General features: G+C 42.9%; 1 protein-coding gene across 1 annotated transcript in view; it reads right to left on the bottom strand.

The window, feature by feature from the left end:
* Positions 1-1234: 1234 nt before the first annotated feature.
* Positions 1235-17702, bottom strand: part of aopep (aminopeptidase O (putative)) — a 76051-nt gene continuing 59583 nt past the window's right edge. The window contains 4 exon segments of the mRNA XM_080498958.1: positions 1235-1812; positions 9879-10027; positions 10116-10202; positions 15919-16035. Coding sequence (XP_080355084.1) covers positions 9887-10027; positions 10116-10202; positions 15919-16035 — 345 coding nt within the window. The 3' untranslated portion in view covers positions 1235-1812; positions 9879-9886.

The raw sequence follows: 17702 nt of genomic DNA, 5'->3' as shown, positions 1-17702 counted from the left end.
AGCATTCAGCACTCGCACAAGCACGCCATCTCAAACAGGTGAGAGCGCACACACGCACACACACACACACACGCACACACACACACACGCACACAGAGAAAGCACACAGCAGTGAGCTCATCCTCGTCTCAGGGTTTTTCGAAGCACATTTGCGGAATGACAAATTGCTGCGCTGTTGTGCTGATATGCTGCGGAACAATGACAGGAGTGTGTCAAAACAACACAGCGAGGACAGATTATACGCCGAGGCTACAATTATATGTACGTGCACACACACACACACACACACGTGCACACAGCACAACTGCTAGGCCCACAAGGACACTCGAGCGGTGACAGATCACATTGCAAAGAAGCAGCAGCTCGTACAACGTGTCGGCGTCCTCCCACTCATATAATTGCCTCACAATATATAAATCCTTCACGCTGCACATGCTGACTGCACAATGTAGGTTTTGAGGGAAACCAGATGCACGCTGGCTCTGTGCAACTCGAGTTTTCGGTGAAATGTTTTTGCTTGGGATATATTTAGAAAGCCGTGAGTGCGAGATAAAATGTCGATAATTATTGTTACCTGTTACATGTGTGGACATTTCTGCATTTCTGGACATTGAGATCAAGACTGTACTTTGTTGAGTGAATCCGTTTTATTTTTACTACCAGAGTTAAAAGTGAAGTTTGAACAAGAACATTTTGATTAATTTAGGACTTTTCTGTTTGTCTCATGACACTGGAGGGATGGATGATAGATAGATAGATAGATAGATGATAGATAGATAGATAGATAGATAGATAGATAGATAGATAGATACATTTTTTTTAAATAAATGAAGTCAGAATGACTGGCAAGGGATGCAAAACAACTCAGATGCAGCATCAGTGAGTGGTGCCACTAAGAAGTACAGAATTGCCTCACAGACGTCTGGAATAACATAAAATATTCATAGATACACAATAGATCATCATAATCTGGCCATCTACAAATGGGAGCATATTTTCTTTTCTGCTAAATAACTCGATGCAAGCAGAAAAATTCAATCAAGCATTAAAAAAAAAAAAGTTTTCCTTTTGCTTGGATCATCAGTTAGTTACTTCTTATAGGAGACATTCAGAGAAAGGCACCCGACATCTGCTCTGAGTTTATGAACAATCCTACATTAGATTTTGGTTCTTTCTTTCAATAATATAAGATATAAGAGTCAGGCTCTTATACAGAAATGAGGCACTCAGAAAGGTTATTTTTGGAACACATTTAATTTTTATTTTTTTTCACATGGATCCGTCAAAGATTTTCAACATAAAAAAAAAAAAGACGTTTTACATGTTCACACTTCACCATTCAGACATATAGAAAAGCCCTGAGAGACGCCGACTGTTTATTTTCCAGTTTCATTACAAACCAGAACATCACTCACCTCCAAGTATTTCTAGTCCAAACCTTTCAGATTCAGACCCTGACTTTAGACTAAACAGAAATGGAGACACACGGCTCAGGTTCTTAAACAGACACAGGGATGCCGTTGTTTTTACCCATAACACATTTCTCCTTTTTCACTTTGTAGTCCTTGTCACTTCAGAGAAGAAAAAGAGTGATGTGTCATTTTTCTTTCTCTCCCCAGCGACTCTTCGCGTCATCTCGCTATGAACAGCTTGTGCAGTTTGTGGTTCACGCGCCAGCTTTCTGCGAAGACTCAAACCGACAACTGCTCCTCCACACACGGCCAGTTTTTTTCTCAGCTGGAGCGAAGGACCGCAGCCTTCCGGTGGTCGGAGAACTCTGCACGGACCGCCGTCATCCATGTAGCTGGAAATCTAGGAGAGAAAGAAGAGGATATATAGACTGGAGCGGAGAGGCGGCGGACTCATTTTAGTTCACAGACATGAAGACGGACTGGAGCTCACCGGAGGTCCAGAATAGTAAAAATACAGCATGATAACGTTCAGAAACGTCGAAGTTCTGTTTTAGTTTCAGTGCAAAATCACAGAAATGTTGCGAAGCAGACTGGACCACACTGACACTGACACCTCTGCTCTAAATGTTGTCGTTTACCTGCTGTGAAGCAAACGCTGAACTTTTTGTTCAAACTGAGACATAGATATACAGCATGTAGTGAATTTCAGGTTAAATGATCTGATAACAAACCAGGAAAAGACATGGGAATTAAACTGATGTGGAATTTTACTGCGAATATCGTCTTCACTGCCTCTTTGTGTTATAAATCTGTTCTGTCGTGATAGTAAAGGTTATTTTGGAGTATCTTTCTTTTTGTGTGTTAAATTAATCACTTCTCTGTCTGCACAGTCAAATAGTAACTCGATTGAGCAAAGATGTTCAAATCCATCACAATAGTGTTCCTGCTTGAGCTCTTTGCTCAAACACCACAGTCCAAACAAAGGTTGGTGCTTTTTTATCCCACAGCAAAGCACCTGCTTGTAAATTTGCTCTGCAGCCTCTGGATGAGCCACTATTATTTTCACCTTGAAAAGAAACCCTGTTAAAGAAAATGCCTCATAACCGCGCTCCGGTCTGTGATGTGTTGAGGGAGGAGGAGTCTGTTGGGACTGAGTGTTTGTTTTTACTTCGGTGGTGAGTGGACTGGACTCCTGTTCCTGCTGAACTGAGCCAGTGGTTCTATAGGACTGATTATCAGCTCAGTAGGCACAGGAAACCAAGCCCAGAGCTCTGCTCGCTCGCTCGTTCCCTCGCTCGCTCCTTCGCTCATTCACCTCTCTCTCGCTCTCCCCGACTTATGAAGTAAACATTTTCTTTTCCCTGCAGAGTCTGCACATACGCTTTGAAGCAACAACAAAAACAAAATGCAGAGCAGCTCTTGCAGCTTGTCCGACACGGTTCCTTCCACGTTTTGCCCAAAACTCAGAAGAAACCCGACTCCTGGAGGTTCATCATGCTGGTGAAAGATGTGGTCGACACCTGGGTGCCACGATGTCAGCAAGAAGACTGCTGGCCTGTCGGAGCGATATCCCACACTGCTGCTGGCAAGCCGCATCAGAAAAAAAATTCTAAAATCCATCCAAAAACACATTCCCACACCTTTTGTGTTGAAACCGCGTAAACTGCACATGCAGCCAGTAAAACTTTCAAACTGAACCCAGCGCAACGGTTTTCTCTTGTTTACTCGACGCTAAAGTTGCATGAGGAGAAGAAAAATGTGGGCGAGTGGGACCGACGAGTTTATTTCTGGTTTCTTTATACAAAGTAGCTTTATCCTTTGATGTGCCGAGAACCATTTCCCTCCCATTAGACTGCAATAAATCACCTTTTAGATTTGGGCTCTGGTGGCAATTCCTTTCTTTTACAGCCCTTTGATGGTCATTACTCTTTTAACAGGCCCTAAATATAGGTCTAAAAATGGCAGACTCCACATGGCCCTCATTTCTAATTCACACATCTGTCCTCGTTTAGTCGCCATTTTGTCGTCGTTCAATATAGCGTGCTATAATGCCATAGCTCAGCCACAAGAAAAAAAAAAGGGGGGAAAGACTGGCCAATTTTTAAAACGCATACCCCGCCATCTGTCATTGTTTTGATTGGGGAGCAATCGGTCCAGAACAGTATAGATTGGCATTACAATTATCCATTTAAAAAGCAGGTTTTTGGCACAATCCACCCGCGTCCCAGCAGAGGTTACACTGCACGTTACTGTTTCAAACTCTCAGCGTTTCAATTACTCCATTAATTCTCTGCACACAGGCCAGCTGCAAATGCTGGCGGCTCCGACGTTGTCCGACGAGCACATTTAGTTTTTGATATTTGTTCCGTGGAGACGACGCAAACAGGGGTATTTTTGCATTACGGTGCCAACACCAATCTGACTCAGATTTATTGATCAGTGTGTTGGCAAGCAGTGCAAAGAAGAAAAAGAAGAAAAAAAAAATCAACCCTCCGTGATAAACTCGCTCATTTCTGCTGAGAAAATTTGGATTGAACCTCATCTTCACTAATTTGAATATCTTTTCTCATTAGGCTGTGATGTTCAAAACAAAGCAGATGTTCAAAACGATGGCATTTTGTGGGATTTTACAGCATCATAGCTGCTTTTTTCCTGTTGTTTTTCTTTCCTTCGTGGGTCCAAACAATGGATTCTTACGTTGCATGATAAACCTGCTCTCCTAAAAACAAGTGAAACTGACACTTAAATCATGACAGAACCTTGAAACTGTTGTGGGGATTGCCATCCTTGATGCATCGGTGTGCTTTTTCTTCACAGGGTGAAAATGTGAGAGAATTCGTCTGCTTTATGGGTCTCTGTATCTTGGCTCTTCCTCGGGCTGAGATTAGATCAAAAATCAATACATATCAGGCCGAGACGCCCAGACAGCACTTTTCCCTGCCAGAGTGATTTTAGGTGGAAAACCTGAGGCACTTTGTGCATTAAAGTGTGATTATGAGAGCTGATTTTATGATGGCCCTGCTAACCTTTAGGTTTTGTTTTTTTTTTATAACGTGCTCCTCTGCTGGATTTCCAATTTTCAACTGTTAGCTTAAAGAAAGACTTTGACATTTGGGCTTATCATGTTTCATGCTGTGAGGTGGATGAAAAAAAAAAAGCCTCCAACACTGGTCCGATCGCTAATCTGATGCTACATCTTCGCATTTAAACTGACTTGTGAGGTTGTTTAACAGTCAGTCCAGATTCAAAAATAAAAAAAGAGTTCCTCATATAATCTGCAGGTTACATGGCACCTGAAGCACAAACAATGTAAATGTAAATATGGGAGTTTTCTACTTTCTATCTGCCTTTGGGTTTGACTTTTTAAACTCAGACTGACTTCATTTCTCACAGCCAGTAAAACTGATCTTTAGTAGAAATAAAAACTGTTCCAACTTCATAACCACAGGTAACACTGTAATGAGCTGTGTACCATTGAAATAATCTTAAAAACCTGATACCACCTGCAAAACCACCATTATGCTCATGTCACTCATCACACGCTATGTTGAAAACAGAGTTTACCCTCATGATGTCTGCCCGAACACCACAAACAGCCCAGAGCTGATGATCTGCACAGCTCAACCCCTGAAAATCTGTGGCATTTGTTTGCATCTCCCTCGAGAGCAGTCATCCTTTCACCCTGTCCTGCAGAGAAAAATGCAGAATTTCATAATGTGTGTTTAAACTGTGGATGTCTTATTGATGTGTTCATTTTGGATATAGAGAGAGGATCTTGTACATTTTGCTCCTGGTCTAAATGGGTCAAAGCTTTACAGAGAACTAAATTAAGTTTCCTCAAAAAATCCTTTGGGGGTATTAAAAAGGTTTCAATTTAATTTGCAAATGTCCTTTATGTTTCCTCTTGCCTGCTGTGGGTGGGAATAACGCCCAAATGCCGATTTATTTAAAATTTGTTCCGCCACTTATGTGGGTCCAGGCTGATAAAGCCGATTGCATCTGCTAGAAAGTGCCGGATGATTGCGCAGCAAAGTACTGAGAAAATGTGATGTCACAGTACTGGCAGACACGAAGCCTGCTGTTACAGGAAGAGAGACGGAGTGGTGGAGATGAAGGACGGCGATGATGGCGGTCGCTGCTCCAGGATTGATTAAATAACCGTCAGAAGCATTAAGCAGTGTTCGGGTCTCCCCAGGCCTCATTAGCACCGCGAGTACAGCCTCTCTCCTGAGACACTCGGCTCTCACCTTCGCAAGAACTACAGAGCGTGCAACCGGCATCATCTGGCAGGATTATCTTTTATGCTCGGTAACTAAAAGGAGACTGGAGCAGAGGGGAGGGGGTACGGGGGGGGATGAAAGGAGGAGAAGTAGCAACAGACAAAGCAGGAGAGCGTAGCGTGGCGCTCATTAGTCGTGTTGCACGCCGTTTCAGATTTGCAAGACAGGCTCGAGCGTTTAATTCTTCTGAGTTCGACGGTCTCGGTGGAAAGTTTTGCAGAAATGCGAGCAGGGCTGGAAGAGAGGGGGAGCTGCTTGGACCAAAATGCAGAAAAGACGAGGAGAGAAATCCAAAGAGGCCACAGACAAAACAGTCCTGAGAGTAAAATGGAGAAACACATATAAGATAATTGAAGTTGGGAAATAGAGCTCAGCTGTACACAAACACGCACTGCTAAAAAAAACCAAAAAACAAACTTAACACACACTTTTTCTTTCTCTCCTTGATTTGCTCCGAGTTGTTGTCTCTGTCTATGTCTGGGTCATGCTCTCCTCAGGTGCAGAACTTAGCCACTGTGAACAAAGAGGAAATCAATCACTGTTCACCAATCAGCTAAGCTCTGTGTCTGGCTGGAGAGAGGATATGAGAACCTGCGCGTGCAACTCTCACACACACACTCTTATGTGTGCACTCCAATGAAAGAAAAAAAAACACCCACAGTGATGAGCGCCCTCATCCTCCTTTTTCTTCCAAATCACCGGCTTCTCAAACACAATCACACACGCCCTTGGATAATCACGTCTTTTTTAGTCTTTAAGTTTAGGGATGAGGACGATCAGAGTGTGTTAGGGGGTAAGTTACTGAGCGTATATGTGTTTGTGTGTGAAAGCAGGGTTCGGGTTGCCATAGCAGCCGGCTGGGTCAGGGCTGTGTGGTAATCCCTGGCAATGTGATTTTATCATAAGTCACAAATCAGCACGCCAGGAACCCTCACAACCCAGACAGGAAAGAGCGAGCTCTGCCGTTCTTTTCTTTCCCCCTCATCACCTACATCCTCAGATTCAACTAACCTATAACATTTTCAACTTTATCCACTTTGTTTCCCCCCCCTGGAGGTGTGCTATCAGAGTGCAGCCGCGAAAGACCAGACCTGTAGATCCTCACCCCCCCCTTGCTGCTCTCTCACACTCGTTTCTTGGTTACCCCTCTCCCAGTCTCCCATTCGCCACGCTCGGCTAACCCGGCGATATGCCCCTCATTAAGCGGATCAAGAGGGATTCCAAAGGCATGTACCGGGGGGAAGAAAAGAACAAGGGAGGGGGAAAGGGGAAAAAAAAACACACACACTCACAGGGACGGACCACCCTTCTCTTTTAAAGGGTTGTGCTTTTTAGGTTTAAAAACACAGAGGAGGGGAGTGCGCCCTGACAGACATGTTGTTTTCAGTTAAAACCCTCTCAGCCCGCCTCGGCCTAATCCCACTGTACTGTGGCCTCTGTGTGAGGATGTAAAAGGGTACAGGGAGGACCGTTCTACTTAAGGAAGGCTGGCGGGGGAACACAAACTGAGCAGTAAAACATAAATCCATCTCCCCACAGTGCGATATGAAAAAGCAGCAAGGAGGGCCGTTCATCCATCATTTTAATTGGAGAGAGATCTGGACCCGAGCTCAGTTGACCAGCATGATCCACTGATGTTTACACAGCCTTGTTTAGGTCAGTCCGATGGGAGGCGATGGGGAGAGTTGGGGTATTAATCTCTAAATGCCTCTTTTCTTCCTCTGCTCATTTTGCTGCTCCTGTACTTGTGCCGAGGCTCCACAGGGAGGTGTAGCGAGCGAGTGAGTGATGGTGACAAGAGATCCATAGGCACAAACAGATAGGCACCACGCACACGCACACGCACACACACACACACACACACACACACACACACACACACACACACACACACACACACACACACACACACACACACACACACACACACACACACACACATGCTGCGCGTGTCCGTGTCTGAGACATTTATCAAGACTGAGCCAGATGCAGAGCACTTGTCGAGAAAGCCTTTCACATCCTGTGCACATGCATAAAGCTGTCCGTGTGTGCGTGTCTGAAGATAAAAGCCCGTCTTGCAGAGGCTCGGTCACATCCTAAAAAAGGATTTAGTGCAGTAAATCACTCAGGCTGATGTGGACAACTATTTACCAGCCAGCACCCTCATGACTCAGTCTATGTTGACCAACGCTGCAAACACTTATCTTGACCCTGCATTGAGGGCATGTGAGGGAAAAACACCTGATAGGTTAGCTCAGAATTACAAGATGGAAGAGGAAGTTTTTCAATTTGGTTTGAGCAGTACTGCATATTCCCTGAATATACTATTATCCCTTGTCTCTCCGCATGTTCGATTCCACGAGCCCTTTTAAAAAGCACTTGAAGATGTTTTTATTTAAGAAAGCTTTTGGCTAAAAACATTTCTCACTTTTACTGTTTTATTTAATGAACATCTTAACTTCTGTTTTTATTGCGCCCATTTTATGTACAGCACTTTGTGATTTTTATCTGTGAAAAGCGCTTTAAATATAAACTTTACTTACTTACTAAAATCAGCACTTATTGCACATCTTCAAGCTTTAGTATTATTTTCTCCTCGATTCAGTCTGTCTGATGTGATATTTTAGGTGCTTTTCATTTACATAACACATTACAAAACCAAAACCATTAGATCCTGTTTGAATGTGATCACAGCATCCCATCATATCTATGGTATAACGCGAAAGAATCATTGGATTACTGTTCTTCATCCTTTTAATTGCTCACTCTCATTATGGAAAGGTTAATGTCAGTAATAGGTGGAGTGTTATGAAAAGATCAGCGACTGCATTCACTCCAGTCCTCCCTTCTGCTCTTTTCCTTCCACTCCAAACCATAAACTGCGCTCCGTCCTTCATCTAGTGACACACCAATAAACCCCTCACTGTTCGGAGTCACCCAAAAGCCCAGGAGTTGACAGTTATGGTTTTACACACACATGCGGAGGAGGAATTTCAGGGTCAGCAGTACAAAAATCTCCTCATGGAGCAGTGACCATTCGGGGCCCCAGCAGAAAATGCTCGCTGACCTCTCTCTTTCTCTTCTTCTGTCTTTTCCTTCTTGTTTGTTTGAGGAGCACATTCCCAAATTCCTTCTCAGACAAACACATTCTGACGGCGCTGCTGTGAAACCGTGGAAAAGCCCCGTTATCGATACGTACGCACAAACAGGACACACACTCATCGAAGGAAAACAATGTGTTGGTAGCCGAGGAACTCAAGTGTGGATTTGGAGCGCGGGCTGACCGGATCGGGTTTAACACTGACATTTATTTACAAATAAAATACAGACAGGAGGAGCTAGTCTATTATTTGCAAACTGCAAGCAAATCATAAGGGGTTGTGAGTTAGAACCAAAACTATATATAAATTATTATAGTACTGAATTTCTGCTGTATATCAAATGCACGTTTGTTGGTTTAATAAATCAATCCAGAGATATTACACACAAAAGTCTCATTCATTTGTATGCAGGAAGGGCTCGGTCTTGGTTTGGCCTTCTAACGTTACATTTCTGTTCCACATTGATCTTAAGTTCCCATTCCTGCTTTCTGAGCACATATTTAATGAATTTGGTGTCATTAAAACAGATTACGTTTCGATAACTTAAGAAAAAAGAAGGAAAGAAAAAAAAAACCCCAGCCCAACAGTGATTAAATAATACTCATTATTTGGGAAGTACTGGGTTACATTTCAGACTCTCCGACTCCTCACACCGAGTTTTACTCCTTCGTCCCCATGGATGGATCAAATAACTGATATCAGCCAAATGGAGCAGCAAACACGAGGCGTCTAAAACCTCTGAAAAGATCATTTGGAGTCTTATTCTATAAACCTACTTGAGTATATTGTTACATTTATGATTCAGCAAGTCTCTCGTTTGGAGATGATGTAATTTGGGCTCATATTCTGTGTAACTGAAAGCCCATAAAATGACGATGAAACCAGAACCAGTCTAACTAGAAGACTTATGTGGGCTAACAAATGAGAGACAAGGAATTAACAGAAAAAAAAAAAAAACTACCAGGATGTGAAAATCAAACTGCATGAGCTCCATGTCCTAACAGTGAGAGCCCACCAACAACAAAGAATTATGTTGCGAGAAGTTCGACAGTGAGCCGACGACAGAACTGAAAGCGAGACTTCACCTCCAACATCACAGGACCATCTCCTCCACCACTCTGCGTGCTGATTGGTCCATTTCGTCTTGGACTAACAGGAGGCAGCGGCGGGCAAGCGCCTGTTGCTTGGGGTCCTCCTGAACCATAAGCTCGCCATACAGATACACCCCCATGGCCTAGGAAACAAAACGAAACGCGCATGTTTAATCGGAAGTTCTATTGAAGCTTTTACAACACAGGACGAAACACAGCAGCTGTATTTACTTGGTCCTGAACCAGGAAGTGCTCCACGTCTCCATAAGCCTGAACGTAGGCATGTTTGACAATCAGCTCACACCAACGATGTCTCACCTGGACACAAAAAGAGAAACTAATGGTTATTGGAGTACAAATGATTGTAATACATATGAAGCTAAAAACAATTATTTGTATCAAACCTTTGAAAAAAAGCGGCAAAACAACTTCAGAACAAGAGATCAAAGCAAATATAGCAGTAAGACGGCGAACAGGTAAAAATGCACCAGCTTCTGTAGAGAGAATGTTTATTGGATAGGTTTTGGTTATGAAGCTGCGAACACAAGATAACAGCTAATACCTCCCACTCCAGGTAGCAACAAAAGTAAATACATTTAGTAAAGTCATGAAACATGAATGTGAATGGAATTAAAACACAAGTGGAAATCAAGTTGCACCGGCACATACCCAAGTTTTTAATCCTTTATAGGATTTTTTGCATTTTGAGCATTCGTCAGTTATAGTAAGTGTTTAGAATCTTTAAAAAACATATAATTGAGAATTTAAGGACATAGGGAAGGATATAGATGTTTCCATAGGATATTTCTGTACGATAAAATATGTTAAAAAGTGTCTATTTACACAAAATAGTTTTATCTCACATTCACTCACTCATTCAGGCATTAATGGTAAGGGCTGCCATGCAGGGGACTCAACCATTTGGGAACAATTTGGGGTTCAGTACCTTGCCCAAGGGCACTTTGGCATATGAATATGGGATTGAACCAATAACTCTTAGTACCAACTGAGTCACAGATGGTTAAGCTCATCTGACAGGCTGGAGGGTGCAGCTCAATCTGAGGATCAACAAAAACTGCATTTTTATTATACAATCTAGAAGTTCATGTCTAAAAATGGAGTGTGTGTGTGTGTGTGTGTGTGTGTGTGTGTGTGTGTGTGTGTGTGTGTGTGTGTGTGTGTGTGTGTGTGTGTGTGTGTGTGTGTGTGTGTGTGTGTGTGTGTGTGTGTGTGTGTGTGTGTGTGTGTGTGTGTGTGTGTGTGTGTAATCCAATGCCTGGCCTTTCTCCCCGAGGATCAATAGGAGCTCTGTTGCCGCGGTTACAGGAGAGATCAGAGGCTGGCTCTGTCCCTGCCTCAACCATCATCCTTCATCATCTGCTACGAGCGTGCACGTGAACACGCCGCGAGTCTGTGCACGTGAATATGGATGTACTCTTGTAGAGGAGACAGACAGAGGGTGATAAAAGAGACAGAAAAGCGATAAAAAAATTTCCAGTTGAAAAATCTTTTAAAGCTCTATCACTGCTTTAAAGCCTTACAGTTTCCCCTGGCTATCTTTTTTCTTCTTTTTTTGTGGGTGTTTCAGCCCTCTCCATGACTGTCTCCACACACTGGATAATAAACTAGTCCTTTGAAAAGTGCAGTAACCAAACAGGGGATTTTTTTCTGGTTCAATGAATCCATTTGGACGTCTTAAAGAAGCTTCACAGATACTAATTTTCTAGAGAGTAGTCAAGTGTACCTGAGTGCTTTTTTTATTTTATTTTTTTATAAACTAGTACAAACTCCTAATGGGAGGTTTTTGTTTGTTTGTGCCAGAAATGAAGCAGCATTAAAATGGAGACAGAGCAACACTCCACTTACAAGCACATTTAAATCCTCACATTACTTCTGCAACCTACTAAATAAACATGACTTTAATTGGTCTCACAAGAGCTTTCTAGTTCCTCTTTCATCCAAATTTAAAGTCATCCAGCTTCAATAAATTTCCAGCCTCATTCTGTACGCCTGCACGAATCCTACAGCAAGCAAACGTCAAGTTTAGAGCCAAAATAGAGTTTTTAGGTTCCAATGCGAGAGCATGGACTAGTGTGTGTCTGTAATCATAGGAGTGCACATGAATGTGTGTATGAACAGTATGTGTACACTTTAGTAGCAGCCCTGCCCTTCTGGCCTGCGTAGACCCGGCAGCTGTTCCTTGTGCTGGGTTACATTCCTGGGGAGAGCCCTGGGGCAGAGCAGCTGCCTGCTGCACCTCTCCTTACCCCCTGTTACTCTGCTTCCTTTTGTTCTCTCTCTCTCTCTCTCTCTCTCTCTGACAGCACATGCAATTACACAGTGACATTCCTTCATTTATTACTGGACCCCCCCCCCCCCACACACACACACACACACACACAAATCTCCACCACTATTACCTCTCACAACACAAAAAAGTCTTCAAATGCTCGCACCTACAAAGGCAGACTCATGCACTCATGCAGTCGCCATTGTCACGAGAAGCGTGCCCGAGTGAAGATGCAACTTTTACAGTTGCCTTGACCTGTAACAGACCTGACCTGCATACCAGCATTCTGTAAGCTATTCTTTTTCTTCCTGAGGATTAGATGAAGAGAGCGTCTCCACCCTGCGTCTGTCTGAGAAATATGAAGCTGCAGGCATGCAGAAGCTGGATAGGTATTCCTGCTTTGTCCCATTGTAAGAAACGTTGCCTCAAGTACATTTTATTCAACATGGGGTGCAGCAAGCCAACTGTTTCTTTGTATTTGAAATTCTTATTTGTGTACGGATATGTCAGCGGGTGAAAAATATTAGCAACAACAAAGGCCTTATGTAAACAGCACGGCTGTCAGATATATTGCACATTTATCCTTTTATTGCTAAAGAATGAATGAACTGCAATCAATGGAATGTTTCCAATAAAAAAATTTCAATAAATGTGTTTCTTCTGACATGTCTTACAGTCTGGATCATTAGTTATCTCTGTGGTTCCCAATTTGGAGTTTAGGAAGTCTTCACCTACTCAGATGATATTAAATAAGATTTTCACATGACAAAGGGAATTAAAGTAGGACACTTAATAGAATTTACAGCAGAACTGAAAAACTGTGCGTTGCTTTCATTTTGAAGGACAGTGGGTGTGTCTGCTAGCATTCAAAGAATTAAAAAAAAGGATTTTGATCAACTAACTTAGCTGTTTGTTTCTATAGTTTCTCTATTCCTTTTATGTTTGCTCACCACTACGTGATCTAAATGTAGCACTAGCTATTTTCCTATCTAGTTTTAACAGTGGCATTACAAAGCCTGGAAGGGATTTCCTCCCCAGTGACAATTCCCAAGGTTTTCATTTTTACAGCGGGAGTGTCGTGCTCACGACGAGCTGCTGTAGTCTCCGGTCTAATCTAAGCACAAGAAGCCCTTTGAGAGCGTCAGTTTGATTAAAGTCTACAAATAAACTCAAGATTACTTTTTAAAGTCAGTCCCTGGTTCATTCTGGGTATCTTTCCCTCGGTGGAGGCTGATCCCAACCTGAACACCACGTTTACACAATGAGACCTGTGTGATTGGCCAACAGAGACATGCGCTCTCACAAACTCCCTCACGTGAACATGTCACACATCACATGAGCCTCATATGAACGGAAGTGGGCCAAAGTCACGCAATCCTTCTCATACATGCAAACACATGCTCCCGGCTCCCAGACGCAGTCTCACGCACATATTCATGGTCACTGACACTGAAGGCAAAGCAGGCGGACCGCACATCTACAGGTGGTCAGCTGCACGTGTCCTCTCAAGGAGGCTCACACAAATTACACGCACACACACGCACACGCACGCGCACAAAGATCCAAGCCTTCATGGTGATTTTAACCCAGAGACAAGATGCTTTTTCACTTTTAGTGTGCAGCGTCTCAGTCAGACTGCTGCTTTTCTCGCAGTGAGACATGTTTAGCACACAACAAACAAGTGGTGAAAGCAGATGTAACAGCATAGCATGCATATGACAACCTAAACATTGAATGTTCTGCAGCTCTTTCAATGCAAACATTTGAATTCATTTGGCATTAAACCATCAGGACAGGCAGGATGGCAGATAAGTGAAAAGCAGTCTTTATTTTTCCCAGATATTCGATCAGTCGCTTCATGACGCATTGAGAGAAATCGACTATCTGTCTCTCAGAAGTCATAACAGCCTTCTCTATCACCCACTACCTTCCACCCTGACAGGTTCACACTCTCTTGGAGGGGGCCACAGGAGCCGAGCTGCACTCAGTCCTGTATTTATCCAAGAATTCTAAACAGATCAATCGTCAATCATCGAGGAGAAAGCCAGACAAAGCAAAGCCCGAGTAAGACGAGGATGGAGGGGGGGTTGGAAATAGCTCCAGACAGGGAGGAGAACAAATGGGCACATTTATATGGAAAGACGTAGGTGATTAACCTCTTCTGAATGAGATTACTAACATTAGGACTGGGCCATTGCCTTCAGACAGGTGCGTGCAGGTGTGTGAGTTTGTGTGAGTGAGTGTATGTGTGTGGTAAGTGTGTGGTTTCCCATGCGTGGCCATGTGCGTAATAGCCCTGTGTATTTTTAGCAAATACTGAACTTTTTTTCTTTCCTCTCTGGAAATTGCAGATGAAAACCTGCTTTCATCTGCCAGGAAATCAAGACTAAAGAGGCTTGAAACTGGAGCTGGATCCCGGGCCGAACACAGAGGGGCTTCAATGTGTGACAGTCAGGGCAACTGCTCCAATTAAGACAAAGGGCCTCATGCAACAACATTTTGGTATTCTTGATGTAGATTTCTGTTATTTTCCTACAGTCAACTCTTCCAGCTTCAGAGAACTATGCAAATAACCCTCGTATATATGATGTATTTCGCCTGTTTGAAAGTGAGTCCAGGTTCGTGGGAACTGCAAATCTGCATAATCACCGCCGTGTTTATTCAATTTAAGATGCTCAGGAAGTGATCATTCAAAGAAATGGCATCAAACAAAAAAAAAAAATGACTTTACCCGTTTAAAGATGGGGGGGAAAAAAACATTTTGAGGCAGAAATAAAGTACCTGCAACAATCTATCAGGAGAAGAAATCAAAAAATAAACACTGAAATTGTCTTCTGTGGTTTACAGTGTTGCAGAAGTAAAAGTAGACATAATCCATGTAACATATACATAAGTACTCTCAAAGGAAAAATTATTATTACAAGAATATTTCACCAAAACTATAATTTGTTATTCAAAGGGTAAAACATGGTACATTGTGATGATACATTTTAACTGAGCTTTAAAAATCTAAACTTTACGTTTTTGCCTGAGCAAAGATATCAAATATATCAAAACCGTTCATATAAATAAAATAGGAGGAACTATTTATGAACATTAAAAATACAAAAAAATAATTTAAAAAAAGTCATTAAATGACAGTTTTGCCACCTGGACTTAATACAGTTTAATAAAGGAACCACCTGCCAGCTGCAAGTCCAATTCTAGACAGTATCATTCAAACAAAAAATCTCATATCATTAATAAAACTAAAAACAAAACAAAAAGTTTATAGACATTAAATGGTTCATTTCGAGACGAGCCGTATGTTAATGATGGATGTGAGCGAGAACAATTAACCGGCGGTTGAGTCCAGTAAACAGAGGAGCTGTATACAAACATAAGCACACACAAAGAGCCGAAGAACACAAACACAAAAACATTGTTAATAGTGCCATTAAGGAACTTTTGTGCGGCACTAAAACATGAAGTGAATACTTGTGGGATTTAGTCAGTAATGGCAGCTGTAAAGAAGAGAGCTGCTATTACGGCAGAATTTACTACACATTACTAAGCGCTACGGCTCGGGATGTGAGCGGAGAGGAAGCCTCCCACTTTTATTAGAAGAGGAGACTGAATACATGTGCTCTCTTTTCTGAGTGTGTGTGCGTGCGTGTGTGTGTGTGTGTGTGTGTGTGTGTGTGTGTGTGTGTGTGTGTGTGTGTGTGTGGTGTGTGTGTGTGGTGTGTGTGTGTGCGTTCTTACCTCAGCATCACGCGTTTGCAGACTGTAGATTCTCTGCAAAGTGCGCATCGATGCCACACTCAGCTCCGGCTCCTCCAACAAAAGCTCCAAAAGCATGACCAGCTGGTCCGACGTCAACTGGGGAGACAAGGCAGTTCATGATATTTAATAGTGCTGACTAATGCCAGGGCTCTCCTCGCAACAAATATTGAGACATATTATTGAGCTTTATGAGCAAAGGAAGTGACACTCCTCGCACACCGGCAGCTTTAAACGACCAAACTTGCAAAATTATCAGTGAATAACGGAATCATTTTACATGTCATGATACAGTTCGCCCACTCACACGCAGATTTACATTTTTTTTCCCCCACAAGTTTCATTTTATTCTCGTTGCCATGAGAGCTTTGATGAAAAAAGAAAACCCATATCAATACGAGTCGGGCAATTAATGCAGCACTTTCTAACGTAGGAAACGGTGGAATAATAAAACAGAGCTGACACGGTAATTAAATAAATATGGTAAATCAAGTGAATCCTGTACCACTGGGAAATATTACAAAAGAGGCGAGCAGACAAAGAGAAAATGTTACGAATTAAAATTGAGGAAAGAATGTGAAGTGAAACAAAGCAATGAAGTTGTCTTTGTTGACGCTATGTTATTGCTGAGGAACAAAAAATAAAGGGAGAAATGTTTGGGAACACATCTCGTCAGACAAGGATGATCTGTGGGACATCTATTCTCTATAGATTATAAGATTGCAGTGATGTCGGAGACAAAACATCTGAGGAGACTTTCAGGAAATGCCTCAGTGTTGCTTGTGGAGCATGTACTGATTGTGTTATCCTCAGGTGGAACTGATGAAAAACAACCTATTTTCTTGCGATGACTAACATCTTCAGGGAAGACGAGGACTCAGCGGTGAGTTTAGGGGCTCATCCTGAGGATGGATGTGGGCAGCGATATGAGGGAGTGACGTCTTCCTCCGGGGACAGCTGTGCCCAGCCTTGCCTGCCTCTCTCTTGGATGCGCCCGGTGCTCCCAGCCGCACGCTCTATCTGCTCCCAGTCTGGGACGCAATTAATGGCTGACGGGCCCGTGGAGACCAACGTGAAAACAAGTATGAAGCATGTGTGAATGACTGAGTGAAGCAGAGCACGGAAGAACAGGGAGAGAGTGGAGACGGGGCGTCATGTTTCACTCTTAACTGTGGTAAAAGCAACCGTGAAGGCCTTAACAAATTTGTACCATCTTTCAAAAACAAAAAATCCTATCATTTGTAGCTATTTTGAAAAACAATGCTCTCAGTGCTGCTGGGAAATTTCTGACCTGAAACCAGGAAGCATTTCAGCATGTAGCTGTTGGAGCTGAGAGAATAACACCCAGACTCCAGCTGGCAAACACTCAAATTAAACATTACTACCACTGCTGACACACACACACACACACACACACACACACACACACACACACACACACACACACACACACACACACACACACACACACACACACACACACACACACACACACACACACACACACACACACACACACACACACACACACACACACATTCCAACTCTGTGGAAAATCTGATATCCAGTCTCTCCCCTTCACCCTCTATTGACTCTTTTCTCTCTCCATCCCTCCTCCTCCATTTTGTGAGGGCTGAGTGTTTTCTGAAGTGGCGTCTCCAAATCTAAAGACTCTCATTGGAGCCCACCCATGATCCTTCTTGCTCTCCACCCTTTGAAAAGTGAGACGTCCTCACCAATAAAACACTTCTCTCTTTAAGACACAC

The sequence above is a fragment of the Blennius ocellaris genome (assembly GCF_963422515.1).
Source record: "Blennius ocellaris genome assembly, chromosome: 7".
In the NCBI taxonomy this organism is placed as follows: Eukaryota; Metazoa; Chordata; class Actinopteri; order Blenniiformes; family Blenniidae; genus Blennius; species Blennius ocellaris.
This window is presented reverse-complemented; position numbering and strand designations above follow the sequence as displayed.